Source organism: Nannospalax galili, unplaced genomic scaffold (assembly GCF_000622305.1).
Source record: "Nannospalax galili isolate Female #2095 unplaced genomic scaffold, S.galili_v1.0 scaffold155, whole genome shotgun sequence".
Taxonomy (NCBI): domain Eukaryota; kingdom Metazoa; phylum Chordata; class Mammalia; order Rodentia; family Spalacidae; genus Nannospalax; species Nannospalax galili.
The window spans coordinates 9,118,764-9,146,661 of NW_008339923.1; the positions used below are offsets into that span (position 1 = coordinate 9,118,764).

Below are 27,898 nucleotides of genomic sequence, written 5' to 3' on the forward strand. Positions count from 1 at the left end.
TGGGCTGCGGCCGGAGAGCCCAGCGCACCCCGCACCGGAGGGGACCGGGACGGACGGCGGCGGGCGCGAGGCCCGGAGGAGCCCAGGAGATGTCCCGTGTGCGCCGCCTCCTGCTAGGATACCTGCTCCCGGCCCTCCTGTTACACGGTGAGTCCCATCCTCCCGAGGGTCGCCGGGCACCGCCGGGGATGGCGCCGGGCGGCTGGGGGACCACGGTACGCTCCGGCCAGGCGCGCAAACGCTTCCCCCTGCGGAGCCCGCGGTGATTTGCTGCTTGGCAGTGTTCTTTCTGTAAAGATGCGAACCCCGCCCGGACACTTTGTAGCTCTAGAATCCGTGGTGTCGCGGCCGAGGGAAAACTTTTGATTCACTCCTGTGGGCCTTTCCAACTGTAAACTGTCATGAAATCGCAGACTTTGCTGAACTTTTTCCACCGAGAGCGCAGCAGGGGCTCTCCGCGCGGTCCCGGCCTTTACGAGGCTGTAAAGTGGAGCTGTGATGGTTTAATGGGTAGGACACGTCTCGCGGGTGTTTGTCTGCCGTCTGAGGACCAGTGTTTGTTCCTCAAACGCTTTTGCTTCGTGTTGAAGTGTAGTGTGGGCTGCTGAATTTTCTGGTCGCAGCGCAAGGGGATTTTTGGTAGGCGAGGTGCAGTCATGAAAGCCAGTCTCCTAAGATATAAGGAACTGGACACCCAGTTCCCCTCATGCTGCAATGAAGTCTTCCCGTGTTTCTTGTGCCAATTTCTCCGGGCTCTAGGAAAACCGTAGCCAGACATCATCAGCACCCGAAAGTGATCCAGAGACTTCACAGTGCAAAACAAGACAGAGTTGCACTGGGGTGGACGAAGCCTATTTTATGGCAGGTGGGTGTCGATAATTGTGACAGGCAGTGGAGGAATGCACTGTGGTCTTTCTATTGGCCTGAACAGTGGTCAGACACCTGACATTTCAGTTGAGTGACTTTATAGCTCTCCTTCCTTAACACCCACCACAGCCACCCAAACCTGCAGCTGGAGCCAGGGCTGAAAGTAAGGCTGTGACACCCCCCCCCCCCCCCCCCCCCCCAAAAAAAGGAACTTAACCGGAGGTGAGCAGCTTGTGTAGTTCCCCTCAGGCCCTGTGAACCTGTCTGGGTCGGCCAGACCTGCCCAATTGATTGCCAAGGTGTGCTCTGAGCTACAACCATCCCAGCATTTTAAAAGTCAGGATGGAACGCTTGCAGTTGCAGGGCAAAAGAGAGAAGGTGTAATTATAGGGTTGGACTTCTAGTGCCATCTGCTTAGAATTACAGAGCAGTTTTAATCTTTGGCTGAAACATGAAACAAATCAGAGCCAATGAGCAGATCAAACAGCAGCTGCCACACGCACAAGAAAAAAAGAGAGGATGAAACAGGCAAAATTGCCCCCTTGTTAAAAAAAAATCTGTTGTAATGTCTGTGGAGAAAAAGAAGTACTGTCAAATAACTTTCAAATGAAGAATTACTTGAAAGTTTCACATCCACAGAATATTTTGCAGGAAAACATTGCCTGTTGGAGCTGCAAAAACTATCTTCACAATTGCACCATGGCCCAACTCTGAGCCTTTTTTTTTTTTTTGGTCTTTTTGAGACAGGGTCTCCCTGTAACCTGAGCTGTCCTGGAACTCACTATGTAGACCAGGCTGGCCTTGAACTCACAGAGATCTGCGTGCTAGGACTACAGGCGTGTGCCACCATGCCCAACCAACTCTGAGCCTTTTGTTCCCTCTTGAGAGACAGGAGCTGTAATGGTAGACCTACCCACCAGTCCAACTTGGATAGGAATAGTTGAGAGCCCAAGTGTATCCAAAGGTATCCTTGGGTCTAGTGTAGCCAAAAATCTCCCAAGTTTCTTTGGAGTCTATGGTTAATCCATGGGCTCTGGGAAAAGTCTCCCCAGTGGTGCCAGGAGGCGAACAAGACAGAGGGAGTAAGAGGCAGTCTGAGCGGTGAATAGGAACCGAGCCAGAGTGCATGCATGTGTGTTTATGAAGAGAACTTCAGATAAAAAGGGAGGTTTGAAAAGCTTAATTGGATGACCTGGGTAAACCGTCACAAAGTGATGCAACCTTAAACAGAGTATGCAATGGCAAAATTATTAAAACCAAAGTTGCCCAAGGATCTGCTTAGATCCAGTAGGGATTTGTGGAGTTCAGGGCAAGAAATAACACAGGGAGTTCAATTTATAAATACTTATGATCTAAGACAGGTTGGCAATAATTAGCTAGAATAATGTAAAGCACCACAAAGAACTTGAGCTCCTCCCTGCCCTGGTTTTTACTTGACTGAAGGAGATTTAATAGAAGATGGGTATCAATCCACTTAACCCAAGAGAATGGTTTAATGATCTGTTCTGCTGGACAGATAGAGGTTTTGCAAGCTTTTAAAATTCTATAGCAAAAAATGGAGCCTGATCATTTATTTCAATAGAAGATACAAGTCAGAAGGAAATCTTTGACTTCACGATTTCTTGCTTGAGGGTGTTTGATTTGCTAGTCATGTGTACCATTTATCTATTTATGATAGCAACTTTGTAGGTAAAAGCAAGTATTGTATGCTTTGAAATATGCTTATGGTAACTTTAATAAATTGCAGATGATGTGTATAGATGATCTGTTGCACAGACAAGCACAGTTAACAAAAAAGGTCCAGAAGGCCTTCATCAAGAACTTGAGTGACAGTGTTGGCAGCTCATTATGTATGGCTTCCAGTCTTTGTTTGGTTTTATACCATTTCTGTGTCAATTCATTAGAACTCCTAAGTCACCCCAAAGTTCTGTCAGTGAGTAAATCAACTCTCAAAAGACTTGAGTCTGTTTATTTTTACTCTTTTATAAAACTGTAAACGTAGCGTGAGACCCAAGTTGAAACTGGGATGGCGTAGAAGTATACCTGTCACTGCTTTCCTCCCCTTCAGATTCTGCAAACAATTGCATTTCTTAATCCAAATAAAGCCTATTGAATGTCACAAAAGTATGCAGCTGGCAGATAGTCATTATCACTGTTTTCTTTGCTTAGCTGAAAAGCCACAAACGTTCAGATGTCAAATTTTAAAAATCATTCGGCTCTGGAAACAGATTAGCAGGAGGGGTAGAAAGAAGGTAGGGCTACGCTAAAGTGTAGCACACGGTGGGTGATTCTCTTCACTAATGGAAACGTTTCAGTTGAACAGCAGATGTGGGGAGACAGTCTTTTCTCAAATGCTATTTACTTTTGTAGAATCCACTGACTTTTCAGAGAGGTGGAGACGTTTTCAGCTCTTATCATTCATTCAGTTTATTCTGTCAGGTATTTAGGGGCTGAGGAGCTGGCTCAGTTGGTAAAATGCTTGCCTTGTAGGCAACAGGACCTGAGTTTGATCCCCAGAACTTACATAAGCACATTTGTAATCCCAGCACTGGGGAGATGGAGGCATATGGATCTCTGGCCAACCAGGCTAGCCTACTTGGTGAGGTCCAGGCCAGTAATAGACCCTGTCTCAAAAAAGTAAAGGTGGATGATGTCTGAGAACTGACACCCAAGGTTGAACTCAGGCCTCCACACACATGACCACACCCCTGTGAACCTTCACACACATGCACATACACACAGAAAAAAAAAAAATTGAAAAAACTGCCAATTGCCATTCAGTGCTTAACTAAAGAAATTTGAGGAAACCTTTAAATGGAGCAAAATAGAAATTCAAGATGCCATTTTATTGACAGTTTTTGTAACCAAGAAAACATTTTCTTACCTGTACCTTTTCCCTCTTTGTCAATAAAAAGAAATGAAACCTTGAAAAAGAACATATCTTGTTTGTACACAGTAGGGGACAGGGACCCTGGGCAGATATTAATGCTTCTCTTTTTTAATAGATTGGCTTGCTTCAAACATGGCCAAGGAATTCTGTGATTACTGTGTGCATTTTTCCTCCAAAAGAGAAAAGAACTAGACATGGATTGGTGATGTTACTGTGTACTTCATACTGTTTTTAGGGAGAGATGACAAGAGATACACTCAAGGTGGTGCATGACACACAGGAGTAGGAACAGGGACTGGTGGCTGATGATGGTGTATGTGGAGGCTCCAGGCACACAGAGCAGGCCATGCCTTCAGCAGATCTTCCTTGGAGCTGAAGTGATTACAGAGAAACTCCCACTATCTGCCAGAACCACTTGCTACTGTGTCAAGATTGTATATGTGCGGGTTATTGTTTGGGTCTCCAGAACTTGGGAGTGAATTACTCTGGAAAGTGAAATGATAGGGTTATTCTTTAAATCAGTAAGCCTGGAAATTTACTGGGAATCAGTAAGTGCATTCTGTTCCCAGTTTCATTCATTCTGCTAACCATTGGTTCAAAAAGCTTACATGTGAGGGTCTGGTCTCTGTCGTGTGTCACTGCTTGCTAGAGACAGAGCTAAAGAGGGGCTTTCCCTTTTCTTGAGAATTCCCGAGAATATTTAGTAGAAATGAAGAAATGGCTCTAGAGAGCCTCAGAGCCTGGAGGGTAGCCCACTGTGGGTCATTTCACTAGTCTGCTACTGAAACTTTTACACATGTACCACATATACATACACACACACATACTAAAGACAGTCATACAGAAAATGTACCACATACAGTGCACATACATGTACCATACACAAATATGCTTGATGCACATAAAAATTATATATTGCACACACCACATACAGCACACAGATACAGATATACACACAACACACACATATGTATAGTACATAAAAAGATACCAGGGATATCATACACATGTACAGGTATCACCCACATGCACCACAAATACATATTATAAACACATACTAAGAATACACCATGCACAAATATACACTACACACCATATAAAACCACACAGACAAAACTCCTTAGGCATAGATCATATACAACATACATCATGCACACAAATATCTACCACATACGCACAGAGGACCTGACTGTCTTAGGTTAGCCTCATGTCCAGTCTGAAGACCTTGGTAGGTATTAGAAGATGCCCACTAAAATTAAAAGTAGCCAGAAATGTGAGGTATTTATTATTTTGCTTAAAGGGTAACTATACCAAAAAAAAAAAAAAAAAGGTAAATATGTTCTATATGAAGGCTTACAGATAGTAAAAGCAGTTTCTTTTAGTTTGGGTTTGCCACTAGAAAAGAAATGTGGAAATGAAAACATGATCTTGGTCCACACAAGGGCTCGGAGAAGGGCTCGGATGGTGTTTAGCCCTGGCACGGTCTACAGATTACAGACTCTCTTTACTCCAGAACCTGGAAGCCACACTGGAGCTTATCTCTCCGTATCCACTTCAAAGCATGCTTTATAGTCATGACTGCTAGTTTAATTGGGCAGGGCAATTTCGTGGCTAAGTAATTACCTGCAGTTAAGCTAATCAGTCTCATTTTATATATCACACTAGTGCTGACTTGAGATACTGGTCTCCAACTATCACGGCACACATGGTGCATTTATGTAAAGTAGGGAAAGCTGCGAAATGAATTTTGAGAACCCTCTACCCAGAGACAATGTTACAACTATTTTAACAATATTTTTACTTTTTTTAAATCAAGTTTTAAGTATTAGGGTACATCTTTAGAGTCTGGCCAAAGATTAATTGAATCTCAAGTGTGCTTGAAAATTGTTTTTTTTCCAGTGAGTTTTTATTGTATTAGGTATAAAATAGCCAGTCACTGTATATAGACAGATAAAAACCAGAATTTTGATAATTTCAATTCCTAAAATGTAATTGAAAAGTCAGGGGCTTTTCTTAGTTGACCATGGTCCTTGTCTGAGAAAGAACTGAGCACAGGTGAAAGCTGTGTCAGAAGGTGAGCAGGCACTGCCTCCTTTCCATCTCTTCAGGGGTCTCTTTTGGTCTCTCAGTGGCCTGGCTTGCTCCTGAGGCACTGTGGGTCCATGGAGGAGACATGTGTGGAAGTCTCACCTTCATCCCTTTGAAAGCTCTGCTGAGCACCACTTTCTGTGAGCATGGCCTGTGCTTTCAAGTAATGTAAACAGCCAGACACTTAGGCTTGTTATTTTTTTATTTGGAGCATAAAGTTATGTGCCTTTTGCTGTCAGCCTTTTGCTTTTTTTTTTTTTTTTTTTTTTTTTTTGTCTTTTTGAGTCAGGGTCTCCCGGTAGCCCCAGCTGACCTGGAATTAGCTATGTAGAGCAGGCTTACCTTGATCTTACAGAGACCCCACCCCCGTCACCATCCTGAGTGCTGGGATTAAAGGCCTGTGCCACTACGACCGGTTGCAAATCAGTTTTTTATTTGCTATAGCTGGGTTGTCTCTTGTCTCTTTCTCTGAGCAGTAGACTGCTGTGGGCATGTTGGTAGACAAGATCGCAGCATAGTCATCTAGGATTCCTGGATAGAACAACTCACCCTATGGGAATAAGTCACTAGTGAATCTGCCTCTGTGCAGACCTGAGCAGCTACCACAGAGCTCCAGGATCTGTGTACTGTTCTGGAAGTGGTAATCTATAAAATTATGCTCTAAAACCCACAGGACTTAATTTGTTTTCAATAGGTGAACAGTTTCCTTCCAGACTCTTCTTAACATTTCACCCCCCACCTCCCCACATACATTCCCTCTAAAGAAACTGCCCCTTTGTCATAATGATTTTATTTGGGTCCAGGCCATGTTTGAGATAATTTTCTGGAGCAGTTGTTTGATTACTGACTTAATCAGAATTCCCCTGGACTGAGAGCAGTGATGGGAGTTTCTCTGTCAATGAACACCATGACCAGCTGTTCACATGTTCATTTTAGAGTGTTCCTCTGTCTGGGTGATAACTAGCAATTGATCAGATGAGGCTATGTTTGCATAAGGTAAATTGTCAAGTGTTCTGTGACCATTGAGGCTCCTGGGTTGACCAGAAGTACTTAGCCTTAGCTAGACTCCTTGACAGGCACATCATGGTTACTGCCTTGAAAAAGAAGTGCTGGAGTATAAGGATGCAGCTCTTAGCCCTGGCTTCTCCTGCAGCTGAAATTAGTGTATCACATGACTTTAATTCCTAGTCACTGAATAGAAATAGCACTCAGAAGGACACTATCCATGTTTCCCTATCAGTCAAAAACTTGAGAGAAAACTTTATCTATTTACAAAAAGAAAGAAGAACAAATATTGCTGTACCGAAAACATGATGTGTCCCTCAAGAGTTCATGTGTTGGAAGGTAGATCCCCAGTGCAGAGATGGGACGTAGTGGGACATTTAAATAGTGAAACTCAGTCCAGGCCATGTTGGTGCATGCCTGTAATCCCAGGTCCTGGAAGGCTCAAAAGATCAAGGTCAGCCTGGGCTACAGAGTAAGTTGGAGAACAGCCTGGGCAACTTAGTGAGACCCTATCTCAAAAAAATAAAAAGAGGGCCGAGGACGGGGGATGAGCTTGGTGGTAGAGTGCTTGCCTAGCATACACAAGGCCCTGGGTTCAGTCCCTAGTGCTGAAAAAAAGAATAATGGGGCCTAGTGGGAAGTGATTAAGTTGTTGGAGGCAGTGCCCCTAGAGGGGATTAATGCTGGTCTCAGGGAGCAAGTAAGTTCTTTGGAGAGCAAGTTGCTGTAACAGAGCACAGTGTAGCTCCTTCCCGCATGAGCTAGAATCACAATGCTATTAAGCATGCTGTGACCCAGCATAGTGTAAGCAACCATAGCCCTCAGCAAAGCCAAGCAAAAGCCAATGCCATATTCTGTATTCCAAAATAAACATCATTAAAAATTATCCAGCCTCAGGTTGTTTGTTATAACAACGAGAAATAGATTAATATGTTTATTAACCCCATTTCCCCCCTATTAATGCAGTATCACACTAGAGCGTGAGTCCTATATCATTTTGAACATGTGTTGAATCTTCCCCACCTGACAGATCATCTGCTCTCTGGCTGCACTGGCAACCTCTACCGCCTCCTCAGCCCACTTTCCAATGATTTGCATAATGACTTTTATTTCTTTCACCACTGGCTAAAAACATAACCATAGATTTCCTTCTCTGTGACTTTCTTCTTGTGAATTACCCATCTAAATGCTATCACTCCTGGGTCTGCCTTTGAGCTCCTTGCTTCTTCTAGAGCCCTCCTTACTATCTCTACCCTTTTCATATCCAGACCTCTAGGTCAGCAAAACTTACCTTAATTCATCTTTGCTCTTCCAGCCTCTAAAATGCATGAATAGCAGATAGGTGTTTGTCAGATGAGTAGTTGGTTGTCAACAGCCACGTGCCTGGTGCTGTGGGTCCCTTTCTGCTCTTTTCTTCATTGGGTTCATCAGAGAACACTGACTATCAGCTCCACTCCCCACTCCGTTCTTCAGGATCATGGTAGGACGTTGCCTGCCAGCCCATCCCACTCTTTGCTCTCCTTTTCTTCCGGATCATCATAGAATGCTGCCTGCCAGCCCATGACTTAATTCAGAGTACTTGTCCTCCCCGGAGCTCAGAGTGAAGCTGTAATTTTAACTGTTTGTTCATTTTGAGAGTGGCTTAAAGGACTTTATTCTTATCTGGAATAGTAACACTAACATTAGATGGAAGTCACTGTGATAAATTAAACCAAGCCTGAGAGGTGGGTGGCACTGTCAGCTCCTTACACATGAGGAGGCTGAAGCTCAGAGAGGGTAAGCCATTTGTGTGAGGCTCCTAGTGTATTTCACCAATTGCAAGATATACTCTCCACCTTTTTTCCCTATTTTAAGATGTTTACGGTGAGTATAGATTTCACCATTGTTGGAGTCACAATATCTTTGGTCTGTAGGTAGCAGTCAGGAGTGGCGGGTTCTGCCACTGAGCTGAATCCCTGATCTATGACATTGTTTGTGTCCATGGCAATTTAGAAATGCTCCTGTTGTCCCCCTTGTGTCCTTTGTGCACATCCTTATGCTCACTTTTGAGTCTAGTTTGCAAATCTCCTTTGAAAATCAAGGGAGGAAACAGTTGAGTCAGAATGCTTGCTTTCACTCCATAACTTACTTATAAATTACATTCTTAATCCTGAGAATTAAAACCACTATGAAGAGTAAACAGGTCTTATAATAGAACAAGAGTGTTGATTTGACATCAGTGAGGCAAACATTTGTCATGGGACAAATAACTGCAATTCTGTGTTTTCTCACCCAATGTTATTTGGTAACTTGGAAAAGAGGATACCCATGAAAACATGAAGCCAAGTTTGTGTTTTGTTACTGAGACACATACTGAACAAACATTTGCTACCAAAGGCCAGAAAAATTGCCAAAACTCTTTGAACAGATAAAAGAAATGTCAAAGCCAGCTGAGGCTGCTGTAAATGATTCATGGGTATCCTTAAGGCATTATGTCATTGTTTAAGTGCAAGTGTTTTGTCACTAGTAGTAAAATTATGATGCACTTCAACAGTCATTGAAGTCTTGGGTTAGATAAAATCCTTTAAGTGGCAGATCCAGTTTCAAACCCAAGCAACCTAGCTTGGGATATTTTACTCCCATCTTATGCACTTCAGGCTTTTATTATCTTTATGGGAAAACATTCTCAGAGTGTAAAGGAGTTTGCCAATCAAGTTTGAGAGCACAACTTGGCTATCACTGAGATGTTGGCATCTTTACTGAATGCTTAGAGTCACATTTCAAATAGAATCTTCTCCAACCCTCAATATCTTATGATGTTAATTAAACTCTAACACTAGCCGCATTATAATTGATCATATTATTGGCCCACTAGACAGCAGGTTGTATTGCATTTTGTTCCTTGGTTGCCTAACAGGGACATTCAAGAATGCTTCTATCATCAAGATAATTACAACTGATGGGGCTGGTGGAGATACAATAAATGGCACTTCTGTCACCTACATTAGTTCACAGCCAAATGAGAGATCAGTGTGGATGTCAGACAAATCGAGATTAAAAGATCACAATAGTGATAAATACTCCATCAGGGCACACAGTGAATGAAGGTGGTGTCCATTATAAAATTGCCAGTACTGGGGCTGGAGAGATGGCTCAGTGGTTAAGGGAACGGGCTGCTCTTGCAGAGGACTGGGATTTTGTTCCCAGCATCCATGTGGTGGCTAACAACCATCTGTAACTCCATTTCCAGGGGATCCGACGCCCTCTTCTGATATCCGAGGGCATTGCATGACACAGGTACACTTATATACATGTATGCAGTATACTCATACACATAAAATATTTTAAAAATTGCCAGTAGTTCACCCTTGATTTGTTAGACTTTCTACTTGGCCTAGTGCCATAACTGAATAGTGGCAGGGGTAGAATCCTCTGTGTGCATGTAAGCAGGCTAGTTTGGGAAAAAAGAAAGAAGACTGAGTTCAGCATGCTTGCCTGTTCCTCCATTATCCAGGCCACTCATCTGGTAGAGTACATGTGGAATGGAAAGAAAATAGCTAGGATCATCACTAGAGGACATGATGCCTTCCCTTCATGAGAACCTGGAAATTGGAGTCCCTGCTTTATAACTGCCCACGAGTGATGACATCACTAGACAGGAATTTCCCATTTTTACTATTACCTTCATTCCAGTTCAGGCTGTGATCAGTAGACTACTAATGAATGATGTTGGTGCCTTCAATTGAACACTGCATATATTAGTAACTTTTGCAGCACTATGATCACAATACTTGACAGGACAACATAAGGGAGGAAACACAGTGTCAGAGAGTTTCAGTCCATCACAGCAGAGAAGGCAGGGTCAAGCAGCACAGTTCATGGTGGCAGGAGCAGATGGCAGGCGCAGGCTTTTCACTTTAAGTTAGGCAAGGTAGCAGACAGGGCAGAACCAAGTAACAGGCTGTAACCTTCCAAAGCCTGTCTCTAGTGACCTACTTCTGCCTACTAGGCACTACCTCCCAAAGGTTCCACAGCTTCCCAAATGATGCCTCTAGCTGAGGAACAAACATTCAAAACATGAGCCTATGGGAGACATTTCAGATTCAAACTGTGACACACCATAATTATCTTGTGTCAAGAATCTCTGATATCCGTTTTCATTAGTGGAATAGAGCCCATAAGTTCCTCTGCCTCATGGTTTCTGAGGCAAGCAGAGACAGTTGCTCTGTTTGGAGTGGAGCATTATCTTCAAACATGTATATTCTTTGCATTCACCCTTCAACTCCACTGCCCTCCCTCATGCCCTGGAATCTTATATGCAGAGCTGGGTATTTTAAAGAATAGCTTAATTTGGGGGCTGGAGAGATGGCTCAGCAGTTAAGAGTACTGATTGCTCTTGCAGAGGACCTGGGTTCGATTCCCAGCACCCACATGGTGGTTATGAACTGTTCTTAATTCAAGTTCCAGAGGAATCTGAAGCCCTCTTCTGACTTCTGTGGCATTGCATGGCACGGGTACACTCACATACATGCAGGTAATACACTCATACATATAAAATAAAGATAATTAATAAAATATTAAAAAAAGAATAGCTTAATTTTAAAGTGAAGTTAAATAGATGAGACTGACAGATGAAAGGCCTAATGTGATTTCATCTCCCCTTTTCCCCACAGAAGGTAAACAGCAGATAATTCCTTCACTCATTCTCAGACTTTGTATAAAACGCTGTAGGCTGAGAGACAGATTTGAGTCTACTGATTACTTTAACAGTAGAACCAATTTGCTTTTTCTCTTATAAGATTTGCCCCATTCCAGTGGAAATGAATAATTTTATTAATCTTTATATCTAGATTATATATATATACACATATACATATATATATGAGCAATAGAAAACAATAATCTAGGACTTGTTTCTTTATGCCAAATTGACACAGTGTACTATTTAGTTGATTTAAGATACCCAGATTCCAATCCAAGGAGTGCCAATTATGTGGCCTCTGTGTGCTGCTTAATCAGTTCTGGGCTCTATTTTCTCATGTGTTATTTTCAATGGAATCAGACTCAAATTGTAAGATAATACTAAGATAATGCTAAGTAGGGTAATATTATCCTATATTGCTTTGTGTTTTATAAAGAGCAACAGAAGCTGTTTGAATTTTTTCAGGAACACTATTGAGATCCAAGCCAAATGAGATAGAATCCAATCAGTGAAATTGCCATGGATTAATGAAAACAGTTTTACCAGGAAACAGACTATCAGGTCCAGAACCAGGCTCCATTTCCTACACTCAGTGTTTTACTTGGATAGTTTAAGAATCTTCCTTTAAGAATCTAATTAGGAATCTGTAAAATGGAGAAATCAGGGCATGCCTTCTCAGGGGGTGATTAGTATAATTAAATCAAGTAAAAGTGTGTGAGTTTTGTTTCTACAACATATAATATTTTGTGAGTGTGAGGAGTGCTCAATGATGATCATTTATTTTGAATAAACTATAGATCCTTTCCAAATATAGTTATCATTGCCTAATCATGCAAATCAGTGTTAACAGTTTCATTTATAGAACTGCAATGCAAGAGTGATGTCAATAAACATTAGAAAATATGTTCAAGAATTCATTATACAAAGATGACTTGATACTCCTGATAGTCACTCTCATTTCTGTTCTGTAAACCTCTTATGCTCATTGCAGACTGATACGCTTTAATATAGTCACATCTAATTTCTGTGCCTCTTGATCATTTGTTGTTGAAACATTCACATAATTAACAGATACTCTGCATTTAAATTAAGTTTAATAACATAGTCCAAAGAGGAAAAAAAAAAAAAAAGAGTGCAGCATTTTACTAAGGAAACTCTGAGAGCTCATATAGAGAAATATTTATCTTCTAACTGCTGGGACTTAGTACTAAGAATTCATCCAGTTCTCTGAGAGTTTGGGCTGCTGATGTCTGAATATGAGCAGACTGCAGGTTCCAAGGACAGCACCCACCATGGCCTTGACACCACCTACTGGACCTCCCTGACCCCTTAAAAGGTCTTACCATCTCTCAGCATGAGCACATTGGAAGCCAAGATTCCAATTCATAAGCCCTTAGACAAATCATAACAAGGGCACCCATTTGGAGACTGCAATAGCCAGAAAATGCATGACTCAGTGTGAGCAGATGGGAGCTAGCCAAGGAGCTGATTCCTCCTGGGAGTTTCTGAACTGTTTCCTGCCCCTTCTCTTTCCACACCTACTCAGGCTATGTTTTCACCAACGTTGATCTCCTTGCTCTTTTTCTTCCTTACCTAAATAAATATGTCATTGTGTGTGGCCGCCCTTCCTAATGCCCCCTTTCCTGCCTCTCCCTTCAATTCCACCTCTTCTTTTTCAGTGACTCCAGAGCATGGCCACTTATCTTTTCTACAGCCCTTGAGTGGCCCTACTGCACAGGTGCTCATGAAGATGCACAACCCTGGCTGTTGGTTTACAGGCGTGTGCACCTATGCTCTGGCTTTGTAAGGAGCTAGCCAGGTGACCTCAAGCAAGCTAGGTTCTGATTCTCGAAGATCTCAGTTTTTCACCTGGCAGATGACCTTGGAGAATGTTCCCTACTTTGGCATGAGAATTCTGAGAGAGCAAGCACAAGGTGCAGCCCGATGGAGTGAGCACGCCTTTGCCACAGCAGCTACTCCCTGCTGCAACACAGTCATCCACCTGACTCACACCTGCTGCTGCTGCTGCTTTCACTGACATTCTGCTCTTGTTTTTCAGGGCTGGGAGAGGGCTCTGCCCTCCTTCATCCAGATAGCAGATCCCATCCTCGGTCCTTAGAGAAAAGTGCCTGGAGGGCTTTCAAGGAGTCACAGTGCCATCACATGCTCAAGCATCTCCACAATGGTGCACGGATCACTGTGCAGATGCCCCCAACCATCGAGGGCCACTGGGTGTCCACGGGGTAAGAGTGGGATGCAGGAGGGCTGCAAGACAGGAGGTGCAGAGGGGTCTGAGAGCCAGGACTGTGGAAGACCCCATAGATGGCTTCACTTGCAGGCTTTGTACAATCTACAGTGACTTATGTTGTCTCAGATCTAATGAAGAACCAGACAACTCTTTGAAATTATGGTTGGTTAAGAAAACAGAGCTAAGTACTGTAGAAATCTTATGCTGAAGCAGCAATGATATGGTAGCACTGTAAGGACACAGTGTGAGTGAATGGATCCTTGTTTACTGAACTCTGTGGGACCACTTGTGTATAAAGAGAAACCATTAGCAAGTGAAATTAAGCGTCTATGTTTCACCAACTCTGAAACACGACTGCAAAGCTTCTTATGGTCTAAATATTCTAGCCATATTCTGGTAACTTAATATATGGCTTCAGGGCTCTAAGAGTAAGTTAAAAGCTGCCTCTACTAGTCAGGGCGTAGTTCTTGGATTCTTTTCTGTGCTGTGAAGCTGAGATTTATCCCAGTTTGAGCTCTGGCTTATCTTCCATTAGAGCTTTTAAAAATAGCCTAGAGGCAGATCTATGATTTTCTTTCTACCCATTAAATTGTTGAGCATTAACAAGACTAACTGTGGGATCTGATGACTTCTCCCTGTACACTATTCCTGGGATATGGATAGCAGCCTCCAGAGACCTTGGGGGAACAATTGAATAGAGATGGACATAAGACAAAAGAAATCTTATAAAGTGATGAAACAGACTTTTTTCAGGTCTCTTTAAAATAACTGCATGACAAATTATTTGCATGTAAAATTTAAATGTGAAGTCATAACTTGAAAATAATTAATTTTAAGGTGCCCACTATGTGCCAAGCAGTAGTGTTCTATGCATATAACAATGAATCAAGCAGACTCGGTCCCTATAGTCAGAGATTTGACAAATAAGCACAAAGAATCACTAGTAGCTGTGGAAGGAGAATGTGAGAGAGCTTTATTTTAGGATCAGGATGGAGCCTAGGAAGTCTAGCAAAGAGAGGGACTTGGAGCAGAGACATTGTAGTACAAAAATTGTAGGAAGAGTTTCCCTATGTAGGGAAACTAGCAAAGTCCAGGCTGATACAGAGTGAGCAGACTCTGACCCCAGCCTGTACTCAGCTCCCTGGGGAGTGTGGTATAGCTCTGAGATACCTTACGGAACAAGATATTTTTCTTTTTGTTGTTTTGGGAAAGGTTTTTGTTTTTGTTGTTGTTTGGTTTGTTTTTTGAGACAATATTTCATTGTGTTGCCCAGGCTGACCTTGAATTCCTGGGCTTAAGTGATCCTTCTGCCTAAGCCTTCGGAGAAGCTGGGATTATAGGTGTGTGCCACCATGTCCAGTCTATAGGTCTTCTAATCTAAGAGAGCTGGGAAGTCATTGAATGCTTTTCTGCCTGGGCATGTTTAAAATATGATTCAGCTTTACTAAAGGGCACTCTAGCTGCAGGGTGGCAAATAGATGGACGTGAACAACCTGGGAGTGCCTACTGAGAGACTTGCACTTCTACTTGGACATGGTGGAGGCTTGGGTGAGAAGGATGATAGAGCAGTGGAGGAAAGGCTGGGCCTGAGGTACACTGAGTGCAGGAGGCGGAATCCACAGGCTGCTGATGTTGAGATAAAAAGATGCAAAAGGAAGAGCTCCTCCCTTCTACACCTCTACTGACCCCATCACTGCTCACATTAAACTCCAGTTCCCTTGGGGAAAAACCCGAGATAGCCTTTGCCTCAGTCTCTGGCCTCCAGTGACCAATATTCAAAGGACTGTATAGTGTGTTTTACATCCACATGGTATACCTTGATATTAATGTATTTACATAGCACAATGTACCATTTTAAGTAGTGTTATCTGTCGTCAGTCTGCTAGCTAAAACCCTAAAATATTAGCAGATTTGAGAAGCACCTATATTTGGGATTTCATCCCAATTGTTTAATCTAGCCACATGGTCACCTCAGCCCAGAGTTGTTCATGAGCAGAGGTAGAACTCTGGTGAGCTGAGAGTAGTATGTAGATAGATCATGGTCAAAGGAGCTTCCTGGACAAACTCTGGGCAGCAATTCAAGGAATCCCTCCCCTCCACTGGTACAGGCTCTACTGTGTCTATATGGATTGATGACAAACCACAGGGAATGTCCCTGAGTTCATAGAGCTTGCTCTGTGGACCAAGTCAGAGTGTTTCTGGTTTGAGAGCCTAGCATTTAGCTAAGGATATTTCTCCCTTGTCAACCAACACAGACCAAAGGAGCTGTTGTTTCTGTGACTATGTTAGCTTTGCTTCCACTTAATTGTGTTTTTTTTCCTGCTAATGAGAATATTAATTTTGAATGGATAGGAGGGCAAACTTCCATTTTCCATCAAAAGAGTAGACTCCACTTCCTAACAAAGGACATCTCACATCCCTTTAGACAAGTTCCATAATAAGTGTTTGTGAAGTTAGTTGATATTTTAGTGTACTGGGTGGGCACTCATTGGATAGGCCAGCACCTCACTGTGCCTCCTTATCCAGAAAGAAGGGAATGTACCACTTTCTGCTCATATACAATGAGCGAAAGACTTCTGGAACACACTGGTTATGGCCAGTTCCTGGAGCTGCATCACCTAGATCCATGGCCAGGCTTGGACATTTGCAGTTTGTGATTTTGGACATATTTCATCATCATTTGCCTCAGTCTCCTCAGATATGGGTGGTAATCATACATAATATCCAGGTTGCTGTGAGGATTCAATAAATGGACCTTTGTAAAGGGCTTAGAGAGCATTTTGTTTTTCTGACACAATTCCTTGACATGTGGTGACTGCCTTCCACTTGCTGTTGTGTTTACCAAGGTCTTTCCTTGCTCTCATCTTCTCCAGCTGTGAAGTAAGGTCGGGGCCAGAGTTCATCACGAGGTCTTACAAATTCTACCACAATAATACCTTCAAGGCCTACCAGTTTTACTATGGTAGCAACCGTTGCACAAACCCCACCTACACGCTTATCATCCGTGGCAAGATCCGCCTGCGCCAGGCATCCTGGATCATCCGTGGGGGCACTGAGGCTGACTACCAGCTGCACGGCGTCCAAATCATCTGCCATACAGAGGCAGTTGCCGAACAACTCAGCCGGCTGGTGAACTGCACATGCCCAGGATTCCTGGCCACTGGTAGCCCTTGGGTGCAAGACATGGCCTATGACCTGTGGCAGGAAGAGAGTGGCCACGAGTGCACCAGGGCTGTGAACTTTGCCATGCATGAGCTGCAGCTCATCCGAGTGGAGAAGCAGTATCCTCACCACAGCCTGGACCACCTGGTAGAGGAGCTCTTCCTGGGTGACATCCACACTGACGCCACCCAGAGGGTATTCTACCGGCCATCCAGTTACCAGCCACCTCTGCAGAATGCCAAGGTACCCAGCTGGTCACAGAGCCCATAGAGCTTCACATCCCTCCACACCCTCTTGCCTAAATAAAATAGGTGGCTCTTAGGGTATGTTATAGAGGTCCCAAGGGACTAAAGAAAGTAGGGCTCTGCCTCACGGAGGAGAGCACTGGAAGGTGGGGTTTCTGGGAAGTGAGAGGAAGTGTGGAAGGTTGGGGAAGGACACATAGCCAGTAGAGCTCTGGGGCTGCTGTCTACCTGCTCTTTGACATGGGACCTCCTAATGGGAGTTGAGAGTGATTGTAGGGCTCATCGAAAATACTTCCAGCATTCTAGAAGCTTCCTATCTCTCAGAGGAAAGCATGAAGGAAATGAGTGTCCCATGACCACACTGGGAAAGACTCCTGTCAGTCGCACACACCCAGCCCTGAAGAAGAGAGAAGGGACAATAGACAAGGGACAGTGGCCTGTCATCTGCATAGGGCTTTAGGCTTCCCTCAGATCTTTCCCTGTTCCTGCTTCAGTGTTGCCAGTGGTCTCCTAAGACATGTCATCATGACCCTCTTAGACAGAGGCAGCGAAGGTCCCGGGGGTCAGGTCCCCACCATCACAAGCACACACCCAGCCCTGAAGAAGAGAGAAGGGACAATAGACAGGGGACAGTGGCCCGTCATCTGCATAGGGCTTTAGGCTTCCCTCAGATCTTTCCCTGTTCCTGCTTCAGTGTTGCCAGTGGTCTCCTAAGACATGTCATCATGACCCTCTTAGACAGAGGCAGCGAAGGTCCCGGGGGTCAGGTCCCCACCATCACATACTTGGTAAATTTCATTGTCGACACTTGAACCCAAATCCCTTTCTTCCAGACTTGAGTTCTTGCCATTTTAGTAGAGGACAAGAGAAGTCACTGTGATTGGAAAGGGGAATGAGGAGGACAGGAAGCAATTAAACCTTCGAAAGGTCATGTTTTAAGTGATGATATTTGGAATTTGTGAGGCATTTCCTTCCCACAAGCTCCAAATCATGTCACTGTATAACTTGATCATTTCTATACAGATGTTGATAAAGTTCAGAGCCAGGAAGAGCAGAAAGACTCAGGCTGGTTGAGGTAGTCAGGGGTTTTTCTCCATGGTATCTCCTTGCCATGCCAGCTGGCCTTGGTAGAGCACTGTGTAGAACTGTGGGTCTAAAACATGAAGTCTTGGTTGACTTGTTTCATTTGTCCATTTTCTTAAGTCTTCTTTCTTAGGCCTTTGTGTTCACTCACAACTAATCAAGTCATTCTAAGTACTCTTCCAGAGATGGTGCAGGGTTACCTTTCTTTCTCTATGTCATTTGAAGTCATCTTTATTAAAACTATGAAACTTTTGTTAAACCTATTTGGCAAAAGCTGCATGCATCTCACCAGGGATGTTTCCCTGTGTGCCAGGTAATGCCTCTTGGGGAAGCCAGAACCCCCAGGTCCAAGACTCCGTGAGGTTTTGCTGTACCACATGTGGGCAGCTCACCAGCAGGACTCAAGATAGAGCTGGAACTTTCTTCCCACATGGAGGACAGGGCAGGTCCTCTGTGCTCTGCCCTGTGAGTGTGGGAAGCACTCAAGAGGCAAGAGGAGTTGGTTGCCCTCTTAGTGGAGGTGGGGAAAGCTTGAAGCTCTGTTCCTTCAGCAGGTTAGAACTGCACCACAGGTGTCAAGGGAAGAAGCTACTCATCAGGGTGCCGCCTGCCTGGGACCTGATTCTAGGCCCGGCTTCAGTAGTTCTTTTAGGAAAATGCGTAAGCACTGTGGACTTCTGGTTCTGTCCTGAGTTGTGTCCAGCTGGGGGCACCAAATAGACTTGGTAACGAAGCTTCATAGCTCACATCATTTTGCCTGGAATCAAATTAGAGATGAAGGCAGGGAAGGGGATTTCACACTTAAACTTGGGGCTTCCTTTGAGTATAGACTAACTTTCCAAAGATCCTACATGGTGGCAGGGACAAATGTCATGCCTAAAAGGGATCCAGGTTATTTACTGACTCCACCTTAACCAGGAACATGCCTGTCCTGTTCTTACTCCAAATTCTTATGCCATCTGCTGAGCAAGCAGAGTCCTCGTCATCCCCTGCACCCCTTCCACAGACTCACCAATGAACAACAAAACAGCTCTAAGCCTGGTGAATAGACTCGTGCCTATAATCTCTGCACTTGAGAGGCTGAGGCAGGAGGATTGCTGCAAGTTTGAGGGCAGCCTAAGTTACAATGTGAGATCTTATCAAAAATAAACAAAAAAAACAGAAATACCCCACCAACAGCCCCAAGTCAGGGCTAGAGTCTGCCAGGCTGTCTGCCCCATACCTGACCTTGAGCTGCAATTTGTACACCCAAGGTCAGGTTCTGTTTCCTCACCAGCACTCGCCCACATAGACTCTTTGATGTCTTAAGTTCTGTTAAGTGTTAGGGGTGGGGAGTTTTTCCTTTTCCCTTTCTTTTCTTACAGGTGCTTCTTCATCCTACCTTAAAGGTGTGGCTCTACAGCTGAAGTCTCCAATCTGCTGTACCTCAGTCCAGGCTGGGAGGAACACCTCCCCTCCTCTCCCTGTTCCTCCTTCATCAGAGCCTGTCTGGCCTGTGGCTTCTGGGGGAAGAGCTCTTTTAGAGTGAGTTGTCCAGCCTTGGCATGGGATTTCAGGATGACAGGCATGGTACTGACCTTTTGAGGGGAGTTTTTATTTCTAAACAGTTTTAAGATTTTTTAAAAATACTGGCTGGATAAATTAGTGAGAATGTGGAATTTGGAAGTGGAAGCCAGTCCTGGAACATGGCTGTCCTGCTGGCTGGGGTCAGAGCTCCTAATCTGACCTCTTAGAGCTTGAGTGTCTCTTTTCCTATGAAACAGTGGACCAGTAAGAACCAGTGGGTGACTGTCAGAATGCTTTCTGACTTCCTGTCTCCCTGGAGTCAGGAGCCCTTTTGGCTGACAGGAGAGGCCAGGACTGCTGGCCAGAGAATATACAAGCACTGTCTGCCACCTAACCTAGCCCCAAGGCACTTTCTCCCGCCTTTTCTGTTCTCTTCTCTGCGTTCTCTGCTCAGGCAATTGTGGGAGCATTCACCTACATTCTTAAGAAGTAGACTCTTTAAACCCAGGTCTGATTCCCAGATTCCAGATTCCAGAAATATGAAAGAACTTGAAGAACTGAGGTACTCTCCAGAACATACGATGCAAATGGACTAAGGAAGGGGAGAACAGCGGGCCAATGCCATCTTAGAGTGAAACTAACATGAAGAAGAAAGGAGGGAATGGTGTGTTGGAAGGGCATGGGAAGCCTAGCTGTTGCTTCTGAAAGGTGGGGGTGTTGAGGCTGAGACTCCATTTCTGGTGCCTTCTGTAATTTATACCATGATCTTGTATTAACTGAACACTATTGCCACGTGGAATTAAAATTCACGAAAAGAAAGGGGCCCTGCTAGAATTCCAAGGACTATCAAGGCCATGAATGAAGGTGGTGGCCCACTGGGATGAGGGCCCAAGCTGTCCTGAGCCCAGCCAGGCCTGTACTCTGGGACTGCTGTGGTTGCCCAGTCAGGATGGCTGCTGGGCAGTGGAAGGCCGCATGTCTCCAAAAGCTGAAAGGGCTCATTCTTCACTTGTTGTTGCTTGCCTTGTGCCTCTTGGCCTCCGCGCACAGCGGCATCCTCAGGAAGTTTTTAGATCCTTCCCCAGGACAGTTAGCAGAAAGAACGAATGGACTTGGCCGCTAGTGTCTTTCCAGATGCTGGGCATGGTAAAGCCTGGTTGCCTGTGTCCCTGAGACTGTCTAGCAGCAGGTTGTCTGGGCTGGCAGTGACTGCCTGGCCCCGGACAGGAAGCAGCCTGGAGAGAGTGTCTTCAAAGGGTACGCATGCCTGTGCAGGGGGGCCTGGAACCTCCAGCTTTGAACTCTTTGCCTCCCCCTAATTGCCGGTCCATAGAGACCTGACTGAAAATTAGTTTAAATGCTAAATTGAGTTCAAAACCACTAGTCTTAGCCCCTGTGGAAACAGGACACCATGTAAAAATAGAAACTCCAAGTCAACTTGTTTTTCTAGGCTTTATGCAGCTTTGCTGTAAGGCTCTGAGTCCTTTGGCAAATAAGTAATGTTTGTAGAGATTCAGGTATGAGGGGAGTTCTTTTTCAGGAAGCAACTGACTACTCTTGATTAAGAAAAATCAAGGCAGCCTAAAATAACCCAAAAAGAAGATGCTCAGAGTAGGATTTTAACCCCAGCACAGCACGGCCCTCTGCCTTGATTCATCAGAGCCCTGTAGTTGGAGTGTGCACCCAAGTTTATTTTTAAAGTGATAGACTCAAATGATTATTAAAAGCAAATGATTGCCAGGAGCCCTAGAAATGGCAAGCCTCAGGACCAGACTTGTAAGGAGATGGAGTTGGTCTTTTGCCAAAATCCTGCACATATTCAACCACAGGGTTGTAAATCAAAGGGGCTGTCTGAAAACAACTTCCAATGCTATGTCTTAAATATTCTGACCCAGCAAATTTGCTGGTACAGCTGCCTGAGGGTAGGTAGGAGGACAATGCCTGGCCTTTAGAGCACCTGACCCCCACACAAGAAGCAAGGGCTTAGAGCTCCTCTGCACTCTGTAGTTCTGTAAGAACCTCCAGGCTGGGAACTTTGTAGTGGCTTGTAATTCAGGGCCTTGTTAGAGGACAGTAGCCATCATTGTCCATAAGTCATTGGCTCTAAGACCCCCACCCCCCACCCCAGACACCAGAATCCACAGATGCTCAAGTCTTATAACATGGTGCAGTGTGTGCATGGAACCTCTGCACAGCCTCCCCTGCATGTACTTAAAATGATTTTTAGAGGATGCAGACAGTCAAAGACAATGTGAATGCTATGTAAATAGCTGTTGTATTATTTAGAGGATAATAGCAAGCCACAACATCTGTAGATTTAATACAGGGGCAAAGTTTTCCCCACAGTGTTTTGATCTGCAATTGGTTATATACTCAGATACAAACCTGTGGATAGAGAGGGCTGACGGTATCTGAAAAGGACATGTGATCTGTGGTACTTTCTGCTATTGGTAACATCAGAGGGTCTAGAGCAGATGATTGTCAGCAGTAGGCTTTTCAGCCCAGCTCCTGGCATGGGCTCTGCTGCAGCCTAGCTGGTCCCTCTCTGAGCATCTGCTGTGGGGCTCCTTGGAAGGGGGATGGGACACTGGCATGGTGAAGAAGCCAGGTGCTTGTGGAAGAACTCCTTGTACTTTCTCTTCTGCCAGAGTAGGGAAATGAAAGGGGTTTGCAGAGCTGATGGGAGGTGGTGCATGGCCAAAAGTTTAGGGAATCATGACCTGAGATGTTTCCCAGGCCATTCTTAGGTAAAGGATGGCTCACTCCTACAGAAAATTGTTTCCATTGCTGGACCTAGGTGTTAAATAAGACAGCAGATGGTGCACATTATATGTAGAAAGAGAGCTGGCAATTGAAGTTTCTTGCTTTGGAAGGGTTGCTTTGATGGACATTTCATTTGGGCCATCATCTCTGAGATAGCTGAGGTTGGAAGTGTCAGGGATTGCTGTGCTGTGGGGCTGCTGCTCTGCCCTCCATTGCAGATACAGATTGTGTTATTTCTTGACTCCTTGGGAGGACTTTGGCAGACAAACTGGCATTCAGGGTTGCTTTATTTAAAGAGTTCTCAGGCTAGGAAAGATCTGTTGTCAGGGACAATGCAAGTGGTAAACATTTCATCCCTTAAAAGGAAAGAACACTGAGAAGCCAGAAGAAAACCCTAACAAGCAGGAAATTGGCCATTTGAAAAGTATGTCTAGGCAGCTAGGGAGGGAGGAGGAGGGGTGGGTACAACTGGGGGGCGTCTTGGGGTTCATAGCAGATTGAATTATTTTTTAAATTAGTTTCATTTTAAATGAATTTAAAGGCTTAGAAGTGAAAGAAACAATCAAGTAAAAAATAAGACCAGTTTTCGTCTATAACCAGTGTTAAAGTCATGAAGAACCAGCTGCTAATGGTCTGGTCCTTTGTATCTAATTGTTGAGTCTATACAGTGTGTATGTGGAAGCAAGATGGAGGCCTGAAGGCTGCAGTGAGATTACTGATGTTCCCGGAAATAGCAAAGCCCTTGGCAAGCTCACTTCTAGATTCTAAACTTCTTAGGAAACCAATTTCTAGAAGAATCTTTGCTCATGTAACCTGCCATAGGCCCTTTCTTAACTCAAGGGTACAGGAAGATTACTTACCCAATGTTGCTTTCCCCCAGTGTTCAGTAACGAACTACTCCCAGGGTCATAGGCTGTTGTTTTCTGCTACTATGAAAAATATCCATGACTGGAGAATTTATAATTAGATTTATCTGGCTCCTAGTTCTAGGTACTATGAATTCTGAGTGAGAGCCGGGCACTGGAGTCTGGTGAGGACCTTCTTGCTCAATTGGAGGAGAGCATCTCGTGATGAGACAAGAGTACTAGCTGGAACTCTCTTCCTCTCCTGTTGAAGTCAATAATGGCATCAAGGGACCCCACCCTGATGGCCTTGTCTAATCCTAATGACCTCCCAAAGCCCCATTGCTTTGAAATTCCATTAACATAAGAATTTGGGAATTGTTTTAACCTGTGAACATTTGGGGAGCACATTCAAACTACAGCAACCAGAAATTATCAGTCCACTTTTTTCCTTACCCCTTCATCATCCTACCTCTGCCCCTGTATGATGGCTGTGAGAGGCAGTGGATTGCTGTGTTGTGTCTCTGTGACCCTCTCTGAGCACCCCACAATGTGTGCCTTCCTCCTGCAAGAGTGACAGGGTCACTCATACAGTACACTCATAAGGTCAGTGTACTGCTCTATATTTCTAGCACTGCCTGCCCTCCTGCCTGAGTGCAACGGACTACAAGTGTCTTCATCAGGTTGGGGTGCTAAAAAGAGTGCTCCCACCTGAGTAGCTTATATAATAGGCATATGTTGACAACAGCTCTAGAGATTGGAAGCCTGAGAAAAAATTGCTAGCAGGTTCTGGGGGAGGGGATCTTCCAAGTGCAAGCACCCCTCTCATTCTGTCCTCCCTCACATGGGCAAGATTGGACAGCTCTGCAGCTTCTTTATGGGTGCTAATCCTGTTCATGTGGCTCCATCCTCATGACCTAAACAACCTGCCTCCTGTGACCCTTACATTGGGAAGAGGGTATATTACAGTTCTAGTATAAAAACTTTTATTTCTTTGAGGCAGGGTCTTAACTCTATAGCCAGGCTAGCCTCAAACTTACGGTGATCCTCTTGCAAACTTATAGTGATCCCGTTGCCTTATCCTCCCAAGTGCTGGAATTACAGATGGGAGTCACTATGCATGGACTTACATGTTCCATCTAATGTAGCAGGGTAGGCTGCTGACCAGCTTCAGGAGCCTGAACCTAAAGACACAGTTACAGGAACTGCTTGTCACACTTCCTCCTTGGGACAGTCTTGTCCCTTTTGAGAGATCAAAATGAACCCAAGGCCATAGGTTACTTAAATTCAGATCTGATTTTTTAATTACATGTATTGTGTGTGTGTGTGTGCATGCGTGTGTGTGCGTGCACGCACATGGACAGTGTTTAGAGGTCAGAACTTGGTGGCCACTCAGCCATCTCAATGGCCCTGAATCCAGATTTAGAAAGCACTCCAAGAGGCTCCTCCCACCAGACTTGGATGAATGTTGCCTACCCTATTCAGCTCCTTAAATATCCTGTGACAGCTTTCTCCCAGCACTCTGTCCTTCCTGAGCCTCATCAGATCCATCCATGCCCTGCTGGGTGACATGGGAAATGTGAGAGGGAACTCTCTGGTCTTGGTCTCAAAAGACTGATGCAGTACTCAGGAAGGGTACTCACGTTTGGTTGTCTGCAGTGGAAATGTCTCCTAGCACACAACGAAGTGCAGTTGTAAGCAAAGCTTTCTATATAGGCCACTGGCCGTCATAGATTTCTTTATGAGAATCATGAATACATTTTTTTATCCAATGGAGCAAAGCCATAGAAAGGGAAGTTTCCATCACCTATTCCCATTTCTCCTCCTTGAGCAAAACTTTTAGCCAAGAATGGCTGCTTTTGAAGGCTTGTGCTTTGTCCAGGCTGCTACTCTAATTGGTCTTTCACAAGAAGATCCTCTCAAGTAATTTCTTCCATTCTGGAAGGCCATGGAAACAAGCGGACACTGTCAGCAGATGCTGTTCACCAACTCTCCAGAAATAAATGTTGGCAGGAAACGAGAGAAGCCTGAAGAGCCCCCATCAGTCATCAGCCCCAGAGCCCTTTTCCAGGGGCTGTAGTCCTTGGTGAGGGGGCGTTTGCTCTTTGAGAGCTGCCTGAGCAGAGGCAGCATGCTGCAAGTCTGAGGACCAAGTTAGAGGCACAAGACTACTTTAGATTTGTAAAGCCATCTGAGCCAAGTTACTTTTTTTCTCTGTGCCCCTTGGGTGCCTCATCTGGAAAATGTGCTCACGTTCCCTTTGGGAGGGTGGAAGCTTAAGAAGAGGATGTACTTGAACCTCGAGAATCTAGTGTTCTTATGTGCAGGCAGCAAATTAGAACCTGTTCCCTAGGGGTCAGGAATCAGCAAACAAACAAAGCTGACCCCGCTCCTTGTTGTCAACACTCGGCAGTTGGGAAGTGTAAGGGTTATTTTGATTTTTAAAGTAAGTTTTTCTTTTCAGAGAATATTTGTATTGCGGTTATTTTTCTCTCCAGCCCTTTTGAATTAAGTCTATCTCCCATTCCCAGTGCCGGACATGGAATCTAGGGTCACTTTACCACTCGGCTGCACCCCCAGCCCCTGAATTAAAGCTTTTTATAGTGGGTATAAATAATAGCAACAAGGAAACACCTTCTAGTCCCTCTGCTATTAATCTTCAAATCTTGTGTGTACAAAAACTCTGACTTAAATAGCCCTTTCTAAGATGTAGGGAAATGGAATGGTACAGAAGCCAAGTTGGTAAGCCTGAGAAAGGACATTTGTCAAGTGGGGATCCTGTATAAGAATGTAGATCCCCAAACAAAGTTATTTTATAAAGCAAATGCCATCTTATAGTACAAATCATCTTTCATGTTGAAAATCTCCATATGTAGTTCTGTTTCTGTTCATTAGTCTGGAAGGGCTATTTCAGAAAAACCACCTTAGAAAGGAGCTGAACAGACTGTGTAGGCTTTGCGTTCTGCTTCTCAGTGGTTATTCCTGTAGGTTCCTTGAATTTTTATTCATGCTAAAGAATGTAAGAATTTAAGAAAACAGAATTTTAAACTTAATTTACAAAGAGGTGTCTCTTTACGTATGCATGACTAAAACTGTCACCTTGTTGACCCTATCCACAAAGGCCAAAAACTGCCTCTGCTTATGACATCTTTGGTTGCATAATGGTAACTGCAGAATTGCTTCCAAAAGTAACTTGTTGCTTCAAAAAGGGTGGGATGATAAAAATGGGCCAAGGGCTTAAACAGACCTTTCCCTAAAGAAGTTGTACAAATGACAGATATGTTCTTCATCACAAATCGTTAAGGAAGTATAAATTTAACCCACAATGGGATACCAAGTTGCCCATTGGGACAGCTATTACCAAGAGGGGAAGAAAAGGAAAATAAGTGTTGGCAAGGATGTGGGGAAATTGGAGCCTTTGTGCTTTGTTGATAGAAATGTAAAATGGTACAACTGTGGAATAGTGTTTTTCCTAAAGAACGTAAACATTAAGTAACCATATGTGCTGGTAGTTTACTTCTGGGTATATATTCAAAAAGATTAGAAGAGAAACTCAAACACATATCAGCACTTGTGTCCACGGCAACATTATTTACAACAAAAAGATGGTAATACTCTGTCTTGGAACAGATAAGTGGACAAAATGTGTGTATGGAATGATTCAGTCTTAAAAAGAACATTCTTGTGAGATCAAGGCCAGCCTGGTCTCTGTAGCGAGTTCCAGGCCAGCTGGTATTTCAGGGAGACCCTGTTTCAAACTTCCCCCCACCCCCCACCCCACCCCCCAAAACCAGAAAAAGAACATTCTGACACTTGCTATAACAGGGTCAACCTTAAATACATTTGCTAATGAAATCGGCCAGTCACAAAATGGCAAGTACTGTATGATTTTTCTCATAGGGGTTCTTAGTCATGTTCAGAGACAGAAAGTAGAAGGGTGGTTGTCAGGGGTCAGGGGAGGAAGGAGTACAGGGTCAGTTTCAGTTGCAGAGGATGAGAAGGTTCTAGATAGAGATGGAGAGTGGTGACGGGTACCCAATCATGTGGCTGTACGTATTAATGCTATAGAACTGTGCACTTAAAAACGGCTAAGAGGGCCAAGCTTTGCTTTCTGCTTCTCTGAAGTTATTCCTGTAGGTCCCTTTAATTTTTATTGTTTTGTTGTTGTTTTACCACAATAAAACAAAAGTAACCAGTGTAGGAACTTGGTAAGATTAGTATTTAAGGGCCAGGTCCCTCCTAGTCTCTGCACATGAACCACATCCCCATAGACCTACCAGGTAGAAAACAGGCTCCCCCTCAAATGTGCCTGGCCTACCTTCCTTTGCTACCCAATGGAATCCCTTTATCTCAGGACCACCAGCCATCTGGATTGACCACAGGCCAGCAGGATCCTCCTCTTGGAGCCCAGGACTCTGGCCTGTTGTTGCTAAAGAAGCACTCCCAATACCACCACAAAGATGGTGCTGTTCTGGAGCAGCCTGGATGACAGCTGTGCTTTCTCCTCCCTGCAACATT

At 44.2% G+C, this 27,898-nt stretch overlaps 1 protein-coding gene across 1 annotated transcript in view; it reads left to right on the forward strand.

Annotated features, from left to right (window-relative positions):
* Positions 1-7: 7 nt before the first annotated feature.
* Apcdd1 (APC down-regulated 1) overlaps positions 8-27,898 on the forward strand; it is a 35,158-nt gene continuing 7,267 nt past the window's right edge. Inside the window, exons 1-3 of the mRNA XM_008834678.2 lie at positions 8-147; positions 13,591-13,774; positions 16,653-17,184. Coding sequence (XP_008832900.1) covers positions 90-147; positions 13,591-13,774; positions 16,653-17,184 — 774 coding nt within the window. The 5' untranslated portion in view covers positions 8-89. The remainder of the gene's footprint in view (positions 148-13,590; positions 13,775-16,652; positions 17,185-27,898) is intronic.